This window comes from Cynara cardunculus (genome assembly GCF_001531365.2).
Source record: "Cynara cardunculus var. scolymus isolate 2C chromosome LG 5, CcrdV1, whole genome shotgun sequence".
In the NCBI taxonomy this organism is placed as follows: Eukaryota; Viridiplantae; Streptophyta; class Magnoliopsida; order Asterales; family Asteraceae; genus Cynara; species Cynara cardunculus.
This window is the reverse complement of record NC_037532.1, coordinates 36,521,818-36,544,329: the sequence shown is the minus strand read 5'-3', so window position 1 is coordinate 36,544,329 and position 22,512 is coordinate 36,521,818. Positions and strand designations below refer to the sequence as shown.

Sequence of the window (22,512 nt, the reverse complement as noted above, 5' to 3'; positions counted from 1 at the left end):
GATCTTATATTTTTAGTTGATTAAGTTTTCCATGGCATTTATGACATTTAGTGGATATATCATCTTTAATAAATAGGACATATTCAAACGAAAACGCTAATTATTTAAGAAAACAAGAAAAATGTTGTTAATGTACAAAATCGTATGCACGCATGCATATATATATATATATACATATATATATATATATATATATATATATATATATATATTCACGTACAGAATCATACAAGTTCAAAAGTTGTTCGCTTCATTTTTTAGACGTTAATATACAATCACCTGTGATTTTGTACATTAATGACTTTTTTCTTGTTATTTTAAATAATTAGCATTATCGTTTGAATATTTCTCTTAATACATACACATATGGACTTGGGATCACGTGAGACCAGTCTGTTTTCGTGAGACCAGTTTTTTACACTTGAAACTTCACAGCAAAATGCTGTGAAGGTAACCTTCACAGTGTTTTTGCTGTGAAGGTTCGACTTTTTTAAACATTCACAGTGTTTTTACTGTGAAGTTTCAAGTGTAAAAATGTGGTCTCACGGGTCTCATGAAAACAGTCTGGTCTCACGTGAACCCAACCCTACACTTGGGATCACGTGAGACCAGCCTGTTTTCGTGAGACCCGTGAGACCACCTTTTTACACTTGAAACTTCACAGCAAAATGCTGTGAAGGTAACCTTCACAGTGTTTTTGCTGTGAAGGTTCGAYTTTTTTAAACCTTCACAGTGTTTTTGCTGTGAAGATTCGACTTTTTTAAACCTTCACAGTGTTTTTGCTGTGAAGTTTCAAGTGTAAAAATGTGATCTCACGGGTCTCACAAAAACAAGCTGGTCTCACGTAAACCCAACCTTATATATATATATATATATATATATTTGCATCATATCATGAAAACCTTAAACTAGGAATTAAATTAGTCATTAGTTAGATAGTCGGTGAGAGTTGATAATGGAACTCGAAAGGAGCTTCGAAAACTCACCTATTAACTGGACACGTGGCATGGATAGAAGGGCATCCATTTGAGCCATGGATTTGGGCTTCAAATCCACCGACATTTGGATAAACTTATCAATCAAGAAATGACAACGACTAATAACTTACCCCACAAGTTAACTAATCTGGTGCCGACCACTGACCTCACTAACGTTGATTCAGTTAAAATAATCATTACCTAAAAGTCTCCCCGTCAATTTCGCTTTATTTTTTTAACCTATCTTTGACCATCCTTTCCCATGATTATGCATGTTTGTTTGACAGTTGCTAAATGGTTTGATGAAAAATAATTAAATGACTCTCATGATATAATATAAAATGAAATATAATTGTTTGGTAGTTGTTTACAATGAAATTAGGACGCTGAATGGTTAAGGGAGGCACACGATACAAAATCATTCAGAAGGTTTTAAAACCATTAAGAGACAGATTTTTTTTTTTTTGCCAAACAAGATTCACCTCTTAACGGTTCAGAKGATGCCTCTTAATGGAACTATTAAGAGGTAAATAAACAACCCCTTAGAATCTAGAATTGAAACAAAACTGAAGAGACTGTTTATCTCATAAGCGTTTACAGGGTGTTTGTTATAAAAGAATCGAAAATTTTACCTGATAAGTGATGGAAAAAACTCTTACACTATTAGCACTTGCTACGTAAGTGACGTTTACCAACAATCCATTTTAATAGCTAAAAATGTTACCTGATAAAGTAAGTAGAAAATGGTGACTCTTGCCGGTAAACGCTTCTTAATAAGTTGGTAAACGGTGCTTAAAGGGTGCATACTAAACTAGGACAAAACAAATAGTTTCATAAAGGGATGGGCTAAATGCACCCTTACCTATAAATTTCTTCCTCACATGTATCTACATCAAAACCTATTTTCTACATTCTCAATGCATGAATTGACTTGATTCTGACATAAAGGGATTGCAAATGGCATTACCCATAGGTAAATTACTGAACTACCCATATCATGGCAATTCTTCCACCCAGCTTTCTCGTCTGTGTACCAAACACACCCTTAACCCACAGATTGAGAAAGATTTAAAGAAAACACTAAAATGAGAATAAGAGAGTACATATACAGACCACACATCAAACCAACTCACACTTACAGGCTTCTTTTTTCTTTTCTTTCTATCCTATCCACCTCTTTACCTGCCAGGTTAAAAGCTGTATAAACTCCAGCTCTTTACCTGTCAGGCTAAAGCTGTATAAACTGCTTTTTTTTTCTTCTTTTTGATCTTTTTCTACAACATATATTCATTTTGTTACAAAATACACACAACAAAGGTAAGTAAGAACTCTAGTAAAGAAAAACCTACCTGGCTCAGGCTGTTTATCAAACATACTATTTCTATACACTTCACCTCATCAAGGAATGACTTGTAGCTTCTTTAGAAACACCTAGTGCAGACTGGATAACAGAAAACAGCATTTCAGATGGATGTTTGATCTATTTGAACCGAAAAGAGTCTTTAGCCCCGTGGTACCCGGGTTTAGGGGCGAACCTATGAAGCCCCCAGTGCGGTCCTATACACTCGCTCAACCGATTTTTTCACGTATACTTTTTTTTGGGTATGAAAGGTGCACGCACTAAACTTTGAGGGTGCTCTGGGATATTAGAAAATGGAGTAAATTATGATCTTTCGCCCCTGTGGTTTGTTAATAATTTCGATTTTTTGTCCTTGTGGTTTAGAAATTGTGATTTTAGTCCCTATGGTTTGCAATTTATTGCTATTTTTGGTCTTGGACTAATTCTTACCTTTAAGTACAAGGGACCAAAACAGTAAAGAATTGTAAAGCACAAGGACCTAAACAACAACAAATTGTAAATCATAAGGACGAAAATAGCAATGAATTACGAACCATAGGGACGGAAACAGCAATTTCTAAACCACAGGGATGAAAATCGCAATATTTTACAAACCATGGAGACTAAAAACATAATTTACTCTAGAAAATACAAAGAAAATCAACCAAAAAACAAAAAGAAAAAAAAAACGGAAAGTCCCTCGAAATCAACCCAAAAAACTTAAAAAAATCCCTCAAATAGGTGGAATTCGGCTAAACAGACATTGGCGTTAACAGGCCTTTGATCCACCCTAAAGGTGCACTAGCTCGGCAAAATATTTTGGTCCACCACTGACCGGTGAATTGGTAGAGCCCAGCCTCTCAGAAGGCTCAAAAGGTCATGAGTTCAAAGCTCACGAAAGGTAAGGAGTGTATGTGGGTGTTTGTTGTATATAAATATTATATACTTCAAAAAAAAAGTATTTGATGGTTATAGTTACCAAATTAAGAAGACGCAGAGCAGCAGGCCGAGTAAATTTCCGAGCAAAAAGGAAGCAAGGGGATGGTTTTCCCTTGCTGGTGCACCATTCTCTTCGGTATTCTGTCTCATAGTAGATATTGTCGATATCCTGCCAATTAGAATACAAAAAATGCAACTGTTAATATATAGCATACCACAAGCTAAGGTCTCGTTTATTTTGGGCATTCCACATTTTTGTTTCCCTCCGAAACGTAATGTATAAAAATAAATGCAGATGATATCGAGAATTCACGAAAATGGTATAAATGGATGGAACCTATATTTAGGGGGGGCTTACTAAACGCTTACCCGGTAAGCGCTTACCGAGTCATTTACCTTACCGGATAAAAAATGGCAAGGACCAAGGACAGTAAGGAGGTTAGAGAGTCGACCACTACTTCGTTTAGTGTTTTTGTATCTTCTCATAGGCCTTTATACCCTTGCATGTTTCTTTATCATTGTTCTCTCATGTTACTATTTCTTCAACTATGCCAACCTACGTTTCTATCATTAATTATCTCCTTTCTCAATCTTTTTACTTTTTGCATGTTATGTTGTTCTTTATCATCGTTCTTTCATGTTACTATTTCTTCGAGTATGCCAACCTACGTTTCTATCATTAATTGTTATATTTCCGTCTCCTTTCTCAATCTTTTTACTTTTGGATCCATTTTTTGGTCATAAAGTCATTTTCTCAAAAAAAAAAAATACAAGGCAAGGTCTTCATGGGAACAATCTCTCTACCCCTCAAGACAAAGGTAATGTTTGCGTACTTACTACTCTCCCGAGACCCTACTCCATGTGGGATTTGCAGGGTTCATTTGGTTTGGTTTGGTTTGGGTCAATTGATACCGATAATAGGAACAGTAGATCACAATAGGGCACATTTGATTTGTTTTCCATTTCACATCTATGATCATGAGCTAATGAACCATATGTTGCCAATGCGAAGTTCTAAATGAAGCATAACTTTTAGACAAATTGATTAAAATGATAGAAACTTGTTTTAATTTGCTATAAGGTGTGAAACAGCTTGCTGATTTACCTTAATAGATTGAATGAGCATGGGAGTGGCATCAGCCAATTTGTAGGTCACGGGATGCCATCCTTGCCGCTCACGACCTTTGTTGGATGAAATATCCCATGAAGTGTGAGTTAGAGTCCTCCTCGTGATTTCTCCTTCAAGGCCTTTATGCTGGTTATTGCAAGTCAAAATTTAGAAAACATGGGTAAAGATGATAAAGTAAGAGAAAGGAACTCAAAATTATATCACTTCTCATAAAAATATAAGAAGTAACTAATCTAGAGCCTGCTGAAACAACAAACCTTTTCTGCCAAGTAATTCTTTTCTTATGATTGTACTTGCAGGGCTCTTTAAATTTGGTGATTGAACCACCAAAAAATATGAAATTGGGTAAGAGTGCAGTCTGGGACCTCTAATAAGAGGTTCGGTTTGGGTAAGCCCCGAGCGAAAATGGTTGTTTACCAAGTGTTTCCTAGTAAGTGCTTACCGATAAGAAATACCTTTATCATCTTGTGCTGACCCGGTAAGTGAAATAGTAATGCTGACCGGGTAGGTGCTTGGTCAGCACCATTAGTCAGATCATTCTTTAGGTAAACTAGTTGATGCCGACCGAGTCAAAACAGGCTATAAGTTATTAATTACAAAATTTAGTTCTAGTAAGGCATACTGATAGTTGCTGCTAAAAACATTAAGGAATTGTCACATGGCACTGAGATATCAATTCTTTTCTCAAACTAATGCTAGAAGCCGGTTATTCGACGGTCTTCCATGCACTCTGTGTGTCCATAAGTTTACTGGTGTGGGCTTCTGGCTGGGGCAGATTCAGAGACGAAGGGTCTATCCTTCCCCTTGGCCTTTCCATCATATACGTAAGCCTTCCAGACATGGTTGTTTATGTGGGGTTCGATTAATGTGGGGACTGAACTTCAAAAATGCAATTAGTTTATAGATTATATCTTTACTTCTAATTAGGTCATTAATGCTAGTTATTGTTTAAAAAACTTACAAAATGGTAACATGGCGCTGATGTGTCAGTTCTTTTCTCAAATTAATGATAGAAGGCAGTTATGATCTTATTACAAAATCTCTTGCATCTTTTGTTGATTTGTAGTGATTTACATATCCATAACAGAAGACTGCAGAATTTCTATTTTTGAGAAGACCAGTGTTCTATAGGCTTATGGACACAAGAAATACAAGTTCTTAAGTACATAAATGGAGAAATACAAGTTCTTAAGTACACAAATGGAGTCCATAAATACAGATGGCAGGATATAAATACATAATCACATAACATAAACTTACAGCAAGTAATGTTGCAACATAATGTTCATCAGGTATACAATTGTGCTCCTTTGAATTATCAGCAGGCTGCAAAAGAAATAACAAGATCTATTAGTGGAAACTGTCTTTGAGATGTACCCGAAAGCAGTTTTTCTTGTTATTTGCTATTCATTGAAAATCTTTATCAAGGGAGCTCTCCTTTGACAAGATGATTACCATGAATATACTATAAAGGCCATAAGCAGGAAGGAATCACACAAAATAAATAAATAAACTATAATATATACTTACAACAGGACGATCCCGCCAAAACTCGGGTAGTGATTTCCTCTGTAGGCAAGAAAGAGAAGTCACTGATTAACATGGTTAAATCAATCAAAGAAACTACAAAGCCTTCCATTGTAAGGTTTTGCAAATAATATTAAGTATATGAGATGAAAGATATACTTTATCAAGGGAACGTTGTCCTTTTAGGACAAAGTTTACATCATTGATTTTAAACAAAGTTGAGCACATAACTTCAAAGAAATTATATGAAAACTGTATATACCAAGTTCTTCCAGAACAAATAGTCAATCATTGCTGAAATAAGTGATTATTTACAGCACATGTATTGATGATGAACATCAAACCACTGTTTTTGCACATAACCCTCAAATAACCTAGTGTTCTATAGAAAAATATGTTGGTTTATGAATGCAGGGGGTATGGTATAGATTATTGCAGGCTTCCATATCCAAACCAATTGGTGAGGAGTGGCATGACCCTTGGATTAAAGACGTGGAAGAATATATTTTTTAAAGTAGCGTGGGACATGAATTCCTGAAGACTTATAGCCCACTTAAGGTTGTTGAGGCTAGCACATGCTATCTAACCTGGTTCACATGTGAATAGAACAATGCATCCCAATCACACTCAAACATCTCAGAATCAATTGGTCATGGATGAAGCAAATATATAGTGTAGAGTTCATTAGTTTCAAGTAAACCGCTTCAAAAAAGTTAATTTCAAATTAACATGCGACTTAAACTACTGCCAAAAAAACATTGTTTATGCTACTTGCCTGGCAATGCTGCTGGAACATAGGAAAGACAATGCCATCCTTTACAATAATCTCGGCATGCTTTCTGGTCAGAATCGCCCACTGAAAGAAGGTAATACAAGTATACTACAGGTACTTAGATAGGAATTTAAATTACCATCACATAAAAAGAGTGCTTTCATGCCACACCATGTGAGCTGGTTTTATGAGCAGCAGCTTTACCTGAGATCCTTTCCTCCAATGATTAACAGGGATAACTGGATCCATTTTGGGGTTGTAGCGACCTTCCTTTGTATCAGCAAAGCTGTTCAACATTGAGTTTAAGGTAACATGTACAATTTATAGGCTTTTGCAATAGGGAGATAAATGTTATTTCAAACATATATTTTGATATGCATCTTTTTAACCAAAAACAAGTAGCTGAAACCATGCAGCAAAAGTATAATCATTACCTGTCCACGAAGCTAGTTGATGTTGACATTATGTAATCATATGTGTAGCTGAAGTTGTACAAGGGAATGCAGCTGAATAAGATTAAGAAGCTTTTAGCATAGTCGATAGGTTGATCAAACCAAAGAGTAACCTTTATGCATTGAAGTAAATGACTACGAATTACAGAAAACATGAAGCTCTCCCTATTAAAGATCATTAATATGAAACAGGCTTCTTTAATTTCTTTATAAAGATTATATTTCACCTGTCTGAGAGGAACGCAAATCGTTCATTAGAAGGATCCATGAGTGCATGTTGAAGCAAAATAATCTCTGCTTGTATCATGCTTGCTTCTCCCCAATATACCTACAGAGGGGCATAACACTATATTAACAGGCACTAAGATTTAGCTAAACTTTAGGCCTTCCAAACCCCTAAAACTAGCCAAGAGAACAAATTAATTGTCACATTATTAACAAATAAACTCAAGCATTGAATTCAGGGCAAAAATAAGACGAACCTGTATACTATTATTAACTTGACGGTCCAAAAAATAACCAGATCTTGTCGTCAATTTGTTAAGTAGGAAACCAGGCCTAGAATGAACGTAGATTGAAAATCGATTGTCATTCTCTCCCTGCAAAACAAGGAAATTCTCTTAAAATAAACATACCTGAAACTGTTACATTGACATCATCAAGAGCGTTGGTGTATGCTTGGCTTAAAATTAATGATAAACAGAGTAAAAGCCTCCTGTCCCTGAGGTCTAAGGATTATCTTATGGACAAACCCAAATATGTAAGTCCATAAATTGCTTTCATATTTACCGTTTGTGTGATTATATCTTAACCCCCTATTATACCCTTCAAAGATCACCAAATAGGTTGTTTAGAATACCCTTCAATAACGGCAAACTAAGTGAACCCGGTGGACCAAAGCAATTAGCACCAATAGATCATGGACAAATATAACATTTTAGCTCGAAAATTAACAATGAACCGTTACAAATTTTCATGGGTGTGCAAATCTGAATTAATGCAAATGAGACAAAATTGACCATCAATATCCTAAAAATAGAAACTTTATATGAAACACTTGTCACCTGAGTTTGCAATTTTTATCCCACATCATGTTAAGTAGCGCCAAGCGATTGCACATACAAACAAACTCATGAACACCAACATGACACCTTTGTCCGCATCTAAGGGAAAAGCAATGCACTCCCTCTCTCACAAAGTGGAGATGTCCTTTTGTTCGAGGAAGTCAATTTGTGAAATCTCAAAATTCAAGGAGATAAAATTCTTCGATTTTAGTACATGCAACTACTATTATTCTTTAGAATTTCAGATAATTGGCTGCAAAACTCGATTATTCTAATTCCAAACAAAAGAGTAAGCGAGTGAATTGAGCAGTGAATTACAGAGTACTCGAATTTCAAGCTGAAAATATAAATGTATCATTAGATGAATAAGCAATGTACTTGATCGAGATCGAAAATTACCTGAAAGAATTCATCCCAAACTAGGTCTAGCGGAAGCCGGTTTCGAGCTAGGAACAAGAAAGCGATTTTAGGTTTTTGAACGAACAGAGGAAAGATCGAAGAAGCACCAATTCGACTGTACTGTGCCTCCATTAACAAAAACGTGGAGAAACAAAAACCTACTAAAAGCAGTGCAAAGATCTTCGTCTTCCATTTGTGCCGTATCAATAGCTTAGGAGAAATAGGCTTCCGCTTCATTGAACAACAACAATAACAGCAAACTCAGCTCAGTCAACGTCCTTGTTCCACCATTTCCCAAACCACCAAAAATACCTACACACTCACTGTGTGAGTATGAACCTATAACAGATAGACTCAACGTTTCATCCAGTGCTTTCGAGAATCCAACAAGACCAAGATCCAGTTTTACCAGCTCTTCAATTGGACAAGTCGAAATCCGTGAAAAATTGCACCAATGGCGGCAGAAAACGAGATCGCAAAATCCAGCAAGAAGCTTGTGAGTCGAGCGTCACCGAGTCAATGAATTAGAATCCTGGAGACCCCGGTGGAAACCAACAATTATTGAAGACCAGCAGCAGACGCCATTAATAGAAACCAATCAAGCTCATGGGTGAGATGAGTTCGTAGGCCGTCTTAATCGAGCCATCCGACATCTCTAGAACTCTTGGGTATAATTGTTGGTTAAATTACAATTTATAGAAAAAAGTGAATAAAAACCGAATCTTTTGGATGATTAATTTCTTTTTAACCATTTTTTATTGAAAAACCATTAAACTTTCTTGTTGTTCATTCTTCATATCGATTATCACGTTTTTGGTCCCACCATCGATTTCCATCTTTTTGATCTATTTTTAGGAGGTTACAAGTAGTTTTACTTTACGACATTTCTAGTCGGTTACGTGTAGTTTTTTTGGTTAAAATGATGTAAGTAACCCATTGTTAAAAGTTCCATGGTTTTATATGTATACATAAAGAGAGTGAGATCGAGTCAAGTTTATAATAATTGTGACCAAATAAAAGAATTAAAAAATTTGTCAAATTACATGTGATTTTACACTAAAATCATGTGTAGATTACTGGTGATTAACGTGACTTTGGTTGCGACCTCAAGTTAAGTGTAGAATCTCTCTTACATTTTACTGTTAGCGTTTACAAATCACTTGCATTGATCGGTAGTATAAAATCACATGTGATTTAATTATTTTTGTATTCTTCTATTCGGTTATTGTTCACGTTTGAACCCATCTTTCTCTCTCTATATATATGTATGTATATATTATATATGTATATAAAGAGAGTGACCAAGCAAGATAACACGGAAACAATCAAATCACACATGTAAAATCACTTGTGATAAGCTCTAGCAGTGTTCTGTGATAGTGTGTGATTTCAGTGCAAATTCATTTGTAATTTTGTCGTTCTTGTATTTTTTTACCATTTTTTTTACCATTTTTTTTGTGACCATCTATACATATAGAAAGGAGGGAGTGCTATTAGAAGCCCATAGTTGATTTGGAACCAAAAAACCATCAACAGTTCACCATGTGCTCGGTGTTAGGATGAATATTCATCATGTTCATAAAGAATATGATATGGACATGCTATTCATCGTAATTACTTTTATGATGAATCATGGATCAAATGGACTCCTCCTCCTTCTGGTATTTCGAAGTCGGACACCGATGGTTTGGTTCCCAGTCAAAGTCGTGAAAGCAAGATAGGGGGAGCAAATACCTCCGATCTCTACCGTATGTGCCAAAGAAGAATTTTCAGCTCCCAAATAAGATGACGCTACCGAGACAGAAATTAGGAGCTGCTCAGCTGGTGAGATCGATGTAGGGATTGAATCTGTATGGTTATCCAAATACTTTGACAGGGGAGGCCGAGTGATTGAATAGGACTTGCTAATTGTTCCTTTTAATCGTAATCAAAGATTAAAAGAAACAATTAGGGTGTGCATTGGGCGGAGAAGGCGGATTCGGGTGGGAAACCAAAAATTCGATCAGATTTCGGATATGGAAACCAAACCCCGGATTTTGGTTTCTAGTTGGGGTTGATCGGGTTTGAGTCGGGTTCATATAGTTATATGCAATGTACAAATTTGGTGGTTTGCATTTGATCACTCATATATATATACACACACTCAATCGATTTTTCAGGATGATAAAATCGATAGTAGGTTTAATACTTAGAAAAAAATACGACCAACTACAAATTAGGATTATCAAAGAATAATCAGTATTTTTGTTAATTTTATCGTATACAGTGTAATTTTTCTTTCACACATGGATTTAATGAAAACATTTGATTTGATATTTTTTTAATGTAAAAATAAAAACCAAAAAACAAATATTTCAAATTAAAATAATAATTAAAAACAAAAAGATTAAATTTTTTTTTTAAAAAGGAAAAATGTTAACGTATGTTTTGGACTTCTTAATACAGACAGAATAAACTTTGGGGGTGTCAATTTGAGGGTAAAATCGTCATTAATCATTAAATGAAAAGAATTTTGGTAACATTAAAAAAGTGATTATTTTTTCCCAAGGCGTTTATTTTATTGCATTGGGACCATTAAGATGTAGATAGATGTTATTGTGACTTAAAGATTTGGGATCATGTGAGATAAAACGGTTTTTGTGAGATACGGTTTTTACAATTGAAAAATTCACAGTAAAACATTGTGAATGTAACTTTCACAATGTTTTTGCTGTGAATATTCGGCTTTTTTATCCTCACAATATTTTGTTGTAAAATTTCAAATGTAGAAATCGTGTCTCATAAAAACAACTTTGTCTCACATGAACCCAACCATATATATATACATATACTAGAAGGGTACTCGTACAATGCATCGAGACACATTTTCATTTCAATGTTTCGTTTTATTTTTTATCCATGTCGATATAATACGATTTTATATGGTTTTAATAAAGCGATAATGTTTTTTAGTTTTTAATATAATATAAATTTGAAAATATCATATAAAATTTGCAAAAAGTATATCAATATTAGTACAAATTAACTATTTAAAAGTACTTATTTGTATATTTTTTTAATTCAATTTTTATTATTATAATATAATTTAACGTAACGAAGTAACTTAATTTAGGTTTAATAATATTTTTTAATAAATATTATAATTAAGTATTCTGTTAGATTTCAATAATTATCCTAATTATATTTTAAAATGAGATGTTTATCCTCTACTTGATTATGTTTATCCACAGTTAGTTACACTATTTCAAACATAAAGCTTTAATAAGTCCTATTTATACACAATTTACTTGTAATCTTGAATTTTAAGTAATATACATCATTAAACAATACTTCATGCATAAAAAAATGGTTTTTAAGAGCTTTTGTCAAATGATTTATAATATAGTATATATATATAAAATAAAAATATAAAAATATATTATAAATTGATAAAAAAAATCAATATAGTTAATTATTAGAAAAAATTACGTAGTATTTAGCTGTATTATATAATACAAAATCATTTAAAGAGTTTTAGAACCATTAAGAGACATATTTTTTTTGCCAAACAATATTCACCTCTTAACGATTCAGATGTTGTCTCTTAATAAAACTATTAAAAGGTATTGTTAGTAGGGAAAAAACCTACAAATCCAAAAAAAAAAAAAAAACTAGAATCCATGCAAGAGATGACTTTTTGAATTTTGATTTAATTTAATTTAAAAGTCAAAAGTGGAATGTTGCTTTAAAAATGCAACTAAGGATTGCTTGGGAATAAATGCAAGTAAATAATTGAATAAAAAGGTGGATGGGAGGTTGCTACCTTTGATGGTTACTTGCTACCCTTTGATGCTTCATGAATCATCCCACTTTCATATCATCATCAAATAAAGCTTTTTTCTTTTAATATTTTCTTTTTGAAAATTCCCGATACGCTCAACGATGCATCGTTTAAGTATCTGTATTCATCGGTTAGTTGTTTACGTCATTATACAGACGTAGTAACTTCATATCAATAAACAACCGATGGGTATTTGCCCCTAACGGGAAGGGAATTGTATGTCTTGACTGAGGGGCAGTTTACGAAACGCATACCTGAGTAAACGCTTACCAAACCCCATTACCTTATCGGATGTATACGACAAGGACCAAGAACCTTATCCAGTAAGAGCGAAGGCAATGACCAAGAGTCTTTCACGGCAAGTGAAGGTGGCGACTCTTATCACAGTTAGCGCTTACCGAGTAAATTGTTCCGTACTAACCATTTTGGTGGACTAAAATATTGCCCGATAAGTAAGAGATAGTGTTTCATCTTGCCGGTAAGCACTTATCCGAATAAGCATTTAGTAAACGACCCCTTATAGGATGGGGACAGAGGATGGTTTTCTATCTCAAAACTGATTTCGAGATGATATTATATGTACTTAATATGATCCTAATATACGTAGTAATTATATTATTATCATGTTTTATTATTTATTGAACAGACACCCAATTGATTTTCCATACTGAATAAGTATCCTTCCCCGAAAACATGTAGGGATTAGACGGGGAAGGGATGAGGAGTTGGGGACACCCACTTCCTCACCTCGTTTCCATCCCTAACAGTTGCAAAAACAAGATGCATGAGTGAATCGACTCGCCAAGTTTCGATCGAAATAAAGTTCCCACAAGAAAAAACGTTTTTTTATTAACCTGGATATCCAACCCGCTAGGCGAGCCGACTAATACTATGACGACCACCTGCTTTGCATATAGTCCAGAGTCACCGAATTTGAACCTCCGTGGCCACAAATGAATTTTTATTCCTCATTGGATTTGAACTGAGACCTCCTGATACTTTTGACCTTTTGAGCCAAGCTCAAACCAATCGGACACCACCCTTGTGGTTCACAAGAAAAAAGCATTTATTAGTTATAAACTGTTAACGATCCCAAATATTTGCTTATATGTCGAATATAAAACGATCAACGATTTGACATACAATATCACATTAAATGGCAATGCCTTATGCTTAAATAATGGGCTATGGAGAAGAGGTTACTTATAACCCATGCCCTTTTATATTGGGCCTTGGACTAGTTGTTGCATAAATGCAAAGAACATATATAACAAAATTTAAAAATAAAATAAAAATGAGGTTCTGTTATCTATTTTAAAGAAATTATAGAGAATCTATTATAAATATTCTAATAGATTATGTCAAGCTGTAGTAAAATGCCACTGAAAGATACTGATATTTGGGTAAAAAGTTGATTACTAGCAACCCAACAGCTCCCACACGGTACCCGCCTCCGAAAACACCAACGTGAGGGTATATTTTTTTGGCTTATTAAGCGGCAGAGGCTAAGGAGCTGGGATTGGACCTATGGCATGTCTTTATTTGTATAAAATTACTCTATTCCTTTGATAACTGAGCTGCACGCCACTGAGTCGACATTTATGATGTAATATGCTTTTTCATGCACCTGGACAGTGCATGACATGATTAAATTAAGACACTTGTTGTTTGACATTTGGTTTGATTATTAGATTGTAATTGATTGATTATAGGGATGAAAATTATAATTTCTAAACTATAGGGATGGAAATCGTAATTTATAAACCATAGGGATGACAATCGTAGAAACGAAAACAACAATTTCTAAATCATAGGAACGAAAATCACAATTTCTAAACCAAACGGATGAAAATCGTAATTTTTAGCCAACCACAGGAAGTAAAACGTATTTTAGCGATTGTTTACCAAACACTTATCCAGGTAAGCGTTTATCAAGTAACTTTACCTTACCCGATGAATATGTACCTAATAAGAGCGAAAACAATGATCCAGAGCTTACCCGATAAGTGACGATGATGACTCTTACTAGGGCTGACCCTAGCCATAGACCCAACGGTCGACCGCCCAAGGACAATCTATATATATATAGGTTAATTTTTTATTTGGGCCCTCAAAATGTTACCGTTACCACAGCCCACTCTGTCCGGCTGTCCATCGACCATCGTCTCCTCACTCTCGGTCTCGCTCACGGTCACGCACTCACGCCCTTCACAGTTCACTATCGCTCTCGCCTGCGGCCTGTCGGCTGTCGCTCGCTCACGGAACTCACAAGGAAACCGATTCAGTTCACCGTTCACGATTCACCATTCACGTTGACCTAATCCGCTAATCGGCTCACTCACGGTCACGGAACTCACTCCGTCGGCGTCTGCCTCTCTCCCTCTCCTTCTCTCGACTATCGACTTCGACGACTTGTGAGGTTAGTGACTTACTGACTTAGCCACTTAGGGTTATTACTTATTTACTTTACTTATTGGGATAACATCCATGCTCATTTTATTGGGAATGGATGAACCGATGATCAATGCCTACATCCCATATTGATTTTCAGCAGAAACCAGGCCTTTATAATTTTTTAATTGTACCATATTTCTAAATCTTCATCCACTTGGTAAATTAAATGTATTGRTTGACCCAATTAGCTTCTCCCTCAAAGGTTTTCAGTGGATGAGGATTAGTTTAGGATCAATAGGGACCATAAGTCATGTGGCCATAGTTAATACTGGACTGAAAGACAAACTAACTCTACAGTACTAAAGCAATCTAGGCATCAACACACACTAGAAAGAGAGTGGAGTAATTGACAATTTGATAGTGAGTCCAGTTGGTCATGGTTGGGCTTGCTTACAAACTCAGCCACCATATATTGGTCTTGAAATCGCCAAGTATATCCTGTGGTTAACCTTGAAGAAGTTGATATTGTTACCCTTTAATGACCGGAGCGTCCAAGTCATGAAAATAGCCTCTTTGCTATAATGCAAGTGAAGCCTGCACACAAGTCGTCCATAGTAAAGTCTGGGGAGTGGTGCTTGATGGTCATCAGTTTTTAGTAGTAATGTATTAGTTTAGAGTAGATTATAAATTCTTAAGTCGTAAGTAGGTGGACAAACTTTTTTTCCTTAAACGGTAAGCTATGATAATGGCTTAGAGTAACACAAGAATCACCAGTTAACTAAAATAGGTAACAGACAAATTGAAATTTCTGAATCAAATAAGGCTTCATGTAATTATGTTGCTGGCTAAAATTAAAGGTAACATGAACTGTTACTGTTATATTTATACCTCCTCGCCTTGTATGTGAGTTTGTATGTCTCTTTGTTGGATTGTCACAAATTGATTGGTTTGCTTCCATTTTCAAATTGGAGAATCTTCCATTTTCAAATTGGAGTTGCTCTCAATCTTCTTGTTAAAAGCAGTACCCGATGCTTATAAAGCCTAGGTACAAAAAGCACTACCTCTATGCAAATTAAAAGTGATACATACGATATCTTACTACTTTCGTTTCAAATGAGTTATTCTGGGATTAAGAACGGGCAGAGTTACTCATATTTAATGGAAGCTGTCTCTTTGCAAAAAAGCAAGGGAAGCTTGACTAGGTTCCAAACCCCTTAAAAATTTGTGCCTTCTTGAGTTCTTGGTTCATTGGAGCAGGGGCATTTTTTTGGCTCTCTGCCCGGGGCATTCAAAACCATTGGACCGGCCCTGACTCTTACCACGGTAAGCGCTTACCGAGTAAATTATTGCATATGATACATTTTTAATGAACTAGAGTCTTATCCGGTAAGCAAGTGATAATGTTGAATTTACTGGTAAACTATAACCGAATATTTAATTGTTTGCCATGTTAACTCGATAAGAGGAAGCAATGAAAATAAGCTACTTGAATACCAACCAGCCCTAGGCCAAGATTTTTCCCATTTCGGCGCCTTCTGTTTCCCAATATTTTCCCCCTTCTCGTTTCAACGATTTCTGGGCGAGTTCCAGACTTGATGCCACGATTTTTGTGATTTTGATTTCTTCAATTCACTTGTGGTATGTTTCATCTTCGATTTCCGTTTTTCCTTTCTTATGACACTAGTGTTTGATGATTTCTGGTAGCAGATTGACTTTAAACAGTAGTTGAGTTTACTGGGAACGATGATTCGTCAACTGTTTGATATCAGATGTTAAGCTTTACTTTCAGTTGGGGGAGTTTGAATGTGTAGTGTTTGTATTAGGGATTACATTATTTCTTCCACCAATGAAATGTATATGCATAGTTCTCATCGAACTTCATGATCCCGAGTTTAGCACACTGGCTGTTGATATATTTGCTAGTTGCAAGTCTATTTTCCATTACATCTAATCCGCCTCTATGCCGTTTTCATCCAGTTTTTTAATCATCCAATTTTCTGCATATGATAAAAAGGGTGGTGCTCTAAAGGAAGCAAACGTTGTAAATTAGCGTGTTATGAAGTAATGATTTCTTTCAGCAGTATTAGAGATTACAAAGTTTTGATGCCCATTGGACTTTGAACAGTAGTGATACTGATTAGTTAGTTTGCTTGATTTGACATAGATAGAGATATATTGATTTGGGTATTTGATAAACTGTGATTGGATTTGATTTGATTCGTTAGTTTATGTGTTGCTTTGATTGGAGTTGATTTGAATTGCTTTTGAATCAATTGTGTGTTTAGCTGCTTACGCGTAAATGAAGTTGCGATAAGATCATCGAAGTCAGTTTTATTAACAGTCTTCTTGTTCAAAACGTTTCAGATGGTTAAAATGATAATTCTCTATCGTACAAATTATTCGTTCATAACACTTAGCAACAATGTCTTTTCATTCAACAGCAATTTAAGACAGAGCATCTGAATCACTCAGACGGTGTATTCATTTGGCACCTATTCATTCAATTTTATCAAATAAGCTCATTGCTTAGATGAACTGCTTTGCGTCAGCCAATTTAAACATCAAAAGGTATTTCATATCTCTATAACTATATATTAACTTCAGATTGACCTGTGGGGTTAGCTCAACTTGGCAATGGCTTGGGCATTTGGGGATTCTTCTCAGAGGTCACCGGTCCGAGTCCTGCAAGGCCATTGGGGATTTTCCTGGCCTTTCGCCAGGGCTCCTGGGACTAGTCAAGGTGCATGCAAGCTGACCCGGACAGAGGCGAACCTAGAACTTTTTTTCAAGTGGTGGCACCATTTGACTCTAAAAAACAAGGATATGAATATTTTTCACAAAATCACTATTGGTCTATTGGTTAGTTCATTGCTTTTCATATGTGAGGTTCTGTGTTCAAGTCTTTTATTGCAATTTTTTCAGAAACATGACAAATTTGAAATTAAAATCTAAAAACAAAGGAAAATGACACAAAAAGGATTCGAACCCGGATCTGGGGTGAGAAAAAAGCCATGCAAACAAACTCTACCAAGGGAAACTTGTGTCACCATTGTAGTTTCAAAATATATGCGGTTGCACAAAACAAAATGATACGGTAGCACCTCTCACGACCCTATAATTTTTTACAGTACAACGAAGGAACAAAGCGATGGCCCGTGCCTCTGTATCTATTAAAGTGGTTCCAGGACCCGTGGTTAACAAAAAAACTTCAGATTCCCCATCGCTATAAATAATGCTATAAAGTCCGGTTTTTGTTTGCTGTAGTTGCTGCTATTTGCTAAATTTGTTTTATAGTCTGAAATTCAATGATTTTGTACACTATATTTGTGATTGATGTTTCTTTTATTCTTGAATCATGGGAGCAAAGTCTTATAACAAATAAAACTGGAAGAGGAGGAAACAGTAGCTGTACAGTGCCAGGGTTTGCACGATCACGCGATTGCGCCCGAAATGCTCAATGTTTACATATAAGGTCTTGTTTGGCCAATGGAAATGGTGGTGTTAAACAGGAGACTCATGGCATCGGAAAAAGAGATGGGGTGATAATTGTTGATCATGGGTCGCGTCGAAAAGAGTCCAATCTTATGCTAAGTAAGTGAATTTAGTAGTTTTCATCATGTTACAAAAAAATGAGCAGAATCCTCCATCAGTTTCTGGGATAGATATACGCTTTGATTTATGATGTTAGACAAATTAATTTTTTATTTTCAAAGTTAACGCCACTTCAACAAGGTGAGCTTATTTCAAACTTAGGTTGTTCATTCAATATTTGAGATCTAAATGTGAAAGTGTAGCTCTCTTTATGAATGGAGGGGGTGTGATTTTATATCCACTATGCTAACACAAATTTTTTCATGGGTTTATTGAATGTTGAATTGTGGCAATGTTTGCAGATGAGTTTGTGGCAATGTTTGCAGAGAAAACTGGGCACTCAATTGTAGAGCCTGCTCATATGGTACTTTTTTCAACCTAATAGTCTTGAGATACTTATTTCTTATATGATAACATTAATATCTGTCCTTGGAGGAGTACCTTATCGTTCTTATATTGACCACCTCTGTTAAATAAGCTCGATGTAGACTGCAAATATTCAAAACAATGACTCCATCACTCCATTGCCTATGATGTTTCAGTTTCATTTCACGGTGAATTTGAAATTGAAATTTGTTGTTGAATTGCCTTTTTTGCCCTGTTTAAATATATGAAACAAGTTATATATAATATTTATATACCACAAATACTCACGCACACTCCTAACTTTTGGTGACGATTGAACCTTGACCTCCAGGGAGGCTAGGATTTACCAGTAACCCGGATGCCGTTCTTATTTCTCATTTAGTCTCTAGGGACACTTTTAGCATTGGTGTTACATGACATTTTAGAAATCAGGGCCAGCTGAGCGAGCCTTCCTTAGACCTGGACTCACCTTGTTTTTTGAAAAGTCGTTTGAGGCAGGGGCGAAGCTAGAAATTAAGTATGGGGGTGGGGGGTGCAATCATCTGAGATCGTACTTGGTTGAGAAATAACAGCAATAAATATTGTATTTAAACAACTAAACAGAATCTTGTAATTTGAAAATAAAGTAAACGAATAAATTCTTTTAAAATACAAAAAACTTACATCTCATACTAATACATGAGATGTACTAAAATCAATGCCAATGTAAAACGTTGTCTTTATAATAAATAAAAAATCATTGCAATCCAAATTAACACATAAGAAAAAAATTAAAATAAATGTAAACCATCAATTTCCGGGCCAGAAAATCAGTGTTGATGTATTAAAGAAAGTACTTCATCTGTCCTGAAATAAATGTTCACGTTTCTATTTATGTTTGTCCAAAAAATAAATGTCTAGTTTCAAAATAGATAACCGAATTCTCAAATTTGTCATTATTAATGCACAAATGTTTAAGAGTCGTGAAAAAAGATAAATTAATTAACCATAAATTTGTAATTTGGTCAACTGAAATATGTAATAGTTATGTATACTAAAAAATGGGTGTCATTTCCATTGTGGAAACATATTTTGGAACGTAGCAAGTAACAAGTAAATAATAATTTTGAGCTATACTCTAATAATTGATAAAAGTCGTTTATTATTAGAAAAATAATTAATACTTAAAACTCATCCCGCATTAGAAAATAAGTTTGATAGAAATGGTTAGTATTGCACCAATGATTACAAAGAGTTCGGAATGGGTTCTTAAATAAAACTACAACTCTACACATAAATGAGTTGCACAGTAGACAATAAAATAATACGTATTTTTTTTTTTTTTTTTGTGGTTTGTTAATGTTTGAGTTTGTTGGGAAGGCTGCTATGTTGAGTGTGTTGGGGGAGGCTCCTATTCAATTTTTAAGTGGTTCAGCTATTGTTTATTTTTTGCTTTAATGACTGTGCCAAGATGGAGTTGGGGGAGGCTTGGCACCAGCCAGCCTTCCTACTCCCTCCACCGTTACATTAAGGGATAAATGCTTTCACTTACGATTTTTATTCTGCTCACTTGAAACCAACGGATATTCCTAAAAGTTTCTTTCAATATAAACAGGAGCTGGCCAAACCATCAATACAAGATGCTTTTCATTCCTGTGTCCAACAAGGTGCAAATCGTGTAATTATAAGCCCTTTTTTCCTCTTCCCAGGGCGACACTGGCACCAGGTATTGTAAATCTGTTTTCTTAATGGTTTTCATCTGCAAGACTTGAAAAGTTGAAATTAGGATTAAAAGGTAGAACGCATGATGAAAACTTGTTTTTGCAGGACATCCCATCCTTAAGTGCTGAAGCTGCAAAAGACTTTCCGGGCGTGTCATATATGATAACTGCTCCTCTCGGACTACATCCACTTCTTGTGGTACGAAATAGCTTCATATATGTTTTTGTTACAAACCGATGATCAAATGCTAAGATCTTCTATTAAAATGGAATGTATACAAAGGGTTTCTCAGAGTTAGAGAGACTGAGAGCTCTCCAAAGACTGTTGCTGATCTCAATTTCACACAAAACTAATCGATACCGCTCAAACCCCAACCCCTTTATTTATACCCGATAGCCTGCATTAACAACTTGCACTATTGCACTAGCTACTTGTACCTTTCATTTAACATTGATCCTGCCTACTAGTATTGACTATTTGACCCAGGGTACAATAGTTTCATGATAATATGTTTACTTTATCTTTCTCTGGAAGGCACAAATCATCCACATAAGTGTTACTGAAAACACTTGCTGAAAGTTTTGATCTTTTGTGGTTAATCTTAGAGTTCTCTTGTCCTTTCAAACTTGTATCTATTTCCATGATTTCAGAATTTAATTTGGCATTTGTTTGTTTTTATACTTGATATAAATATTCTATGTTTCGTTCTATATATATCTAGTAATATCTCAAACAGTAAGGATAAAATAGCCATTTATATCATTTAGACAGTTTATCAGCACAAAAAACAACCATTTAGCTTAATCCATGTAGGCAGTTTAATCCATATAGACAACTTAATCTATACAGACCTTAACGGAAAAACAACTGAACAACCCCTTAGTCTTACACAAGGTCACACCCTCAATACATATTTCCATTAGCCAACCCATGTATCACTTCAAATCTTCATTCTCGTTAATTGATAGTTACAAGGTTTTTCAGTCGCTGTCATATTGATATTCTTTTCTTCTCTTTCTTGTAACAGGATGTAGTGGATGACAGAATTAAACATTGCTTAAGCCATGTTGCTGGAGATGCGGACGAGTGTGCAGTTTGTGCAGGAACAGGAAAATGTCATCTTTATTGATTTATTTAGCTGTCGGTACTATGAAAATGTTACAGTGAAAAATTGTAAACCTCTACAAAAAGTTTCGGGTAGATTAAAATGTTCATTTACATCATCACTCAATAATCTCCGATGGCATCAAAGTAAATAGAAGGTTCATTATGATTCCCTTAATTTGTGCTTTATTATTCGCTTCAAATGTGTCTTCTTTGCTGTCACTGGTCTTCTTAATGGCAGATTTCACAAAATAAGCGACAATGCCATCAATGTAGATGCTCTTGTTGACAGACTTCAGAAGGATTTTGATACATGAGAAACAAGAAGAATACCCGATGATAGGAAGCAAAAAAAGGTAAATGTAAAATTTTATTTATATGAGTTTTCTTGCTCCTTTTGCTTTGAGTTTGGTTGTTTTTCCATTAAGGATTAAGTTTTCTGTATTGATTGAGCTGCCTGTATGGAAGCTAAATTGCTGACATATTTGTTGTGCTGAATATACTGTCTGAATTAAATTAAATGACCATTTTACCCTTATTGTTTGCCTTTTTTTCTTTGAACTCATGATTTTTATAATATGATTCTTGAATGACCATGTTCATTATCCCATCTTTTCTTTCTCTCGTTAAACTCATGCTGTTGGAATATGCATTTTGGATCATCTTGAACTAGCATCAAGATTCGTCAAATGTTGGTTGAGTATTTATTTGCCAGCAATTTCTGCTTTGCTTCAGAAAGAACATTTAACGAACATTTTACGCGTCTTTCTTTTGGTTACTGCCATATATGAGAAGCCTTGATTAGACATTGTTTAAAATATTCTTTTTCTTAACCTTTCTGTTTCTCTTCTTTTCAACCAACATTGCTTGTTTTCTTATATGCATTGAGTGTGATATACTATGCATCAACGAGGATGCGTTTGGTATGTGGGACAGTA

The 22,512-nt window shown here is 35.1% G+C and overlaps 2 protein-coding genes across 4 annotated transcripts; one reads left to right on the top strand and one right to left on the bottom strand.

The window, feature by feature from the left end:
- Positions 1-2,044: 2,044 nt before the first annotated feature.
- On the bottom strand, positions 2,045-9,214 carry LOC112513525. 3 transcript variants are annotated; one of them, XM_025119815.1, is made up of 13 exons: positions 9,008-9,214; positions 8,761-8,937; positions 8,599-8,645; positions 7,618-7,734; positions 7,363-7,463; positions 7,118-7,189; positions 6,888-6,969; positions 6,687-6,767; positions 5,915-5,953; positions 5,645-5,710; positions 4,361-4,510; positions 3,296-3,424; positions 2,045-2,418 (listed from the first exon to the last, which is right to left on the bottom strand). In XM_025119815.1, exons 2-13 carry the CDS (start codon positions 8,789-8,791, stop codon positions 2,368-2,370), a joined length of 966 nt encoding a protein of 321 aa, XP_024975583.1. In that variant the 5' UTR covers positions 8,792-8,937; positions 9,008-9,214; the 3' UTR covers positions 2,045-2,367. The 3 variants fall into 3 exon arrangements, with proteins under 3 accessions (XP_024975583.1, XP_024975581.1, XP_024975582.1); XM_025119813.1 differs by having other exon boundaries at positions 8,599-8,937; XM_025119814.1 differs by having other exon boundaries at positions 8,599-8,910.
- Positions 9,215-14,751: 5,537 nt separating this feature from the next.
- LOC112513063 (sirohydrochlorin ferrochelatase, chloroplastic) lies at positions 14,752-21,747 on the top strand (the record flags this gene model as incomplete). Its single annotated transcript, XM_025119185.1, has 6 exons — positions 14,752-14,837; positions 18,180-18,403; positions 18,706-18,767; positions 20,364-20,474; positions 20,576-20,668; positions 21,498-21,747. Coding segments are annotated over 6 exons (678 nt in total), but the record flags the coding sequence as incomplete, so codon positions are not given.
- Positions 21,748-22,512: the final 765 nt, after the last annotated feature.

Coding starts and splice junctions, on each gene's coding strand:
- LOC112513525 (XM_025119813.1), bottom strand. CDS start 8,835: ATGAAGCGGAAGCCTATTTCTCCTAAGCTATTGATACGGCACAAATGG. Junction 7,464..7,617: donor AAGTTAATAATAGTATACAG/GTTCGTCTTATT, acceptor GCCCCTCTGTAG/GTATATTGGGGAGAAGCAAG. Junction 6,768..6,887: donor ATTGGAGGAAAGGATCTCAG/GTAAAGCTGCTG, acceptor ACCTTCTTTCAG/TGGGCGATTCTGACCAGAAA.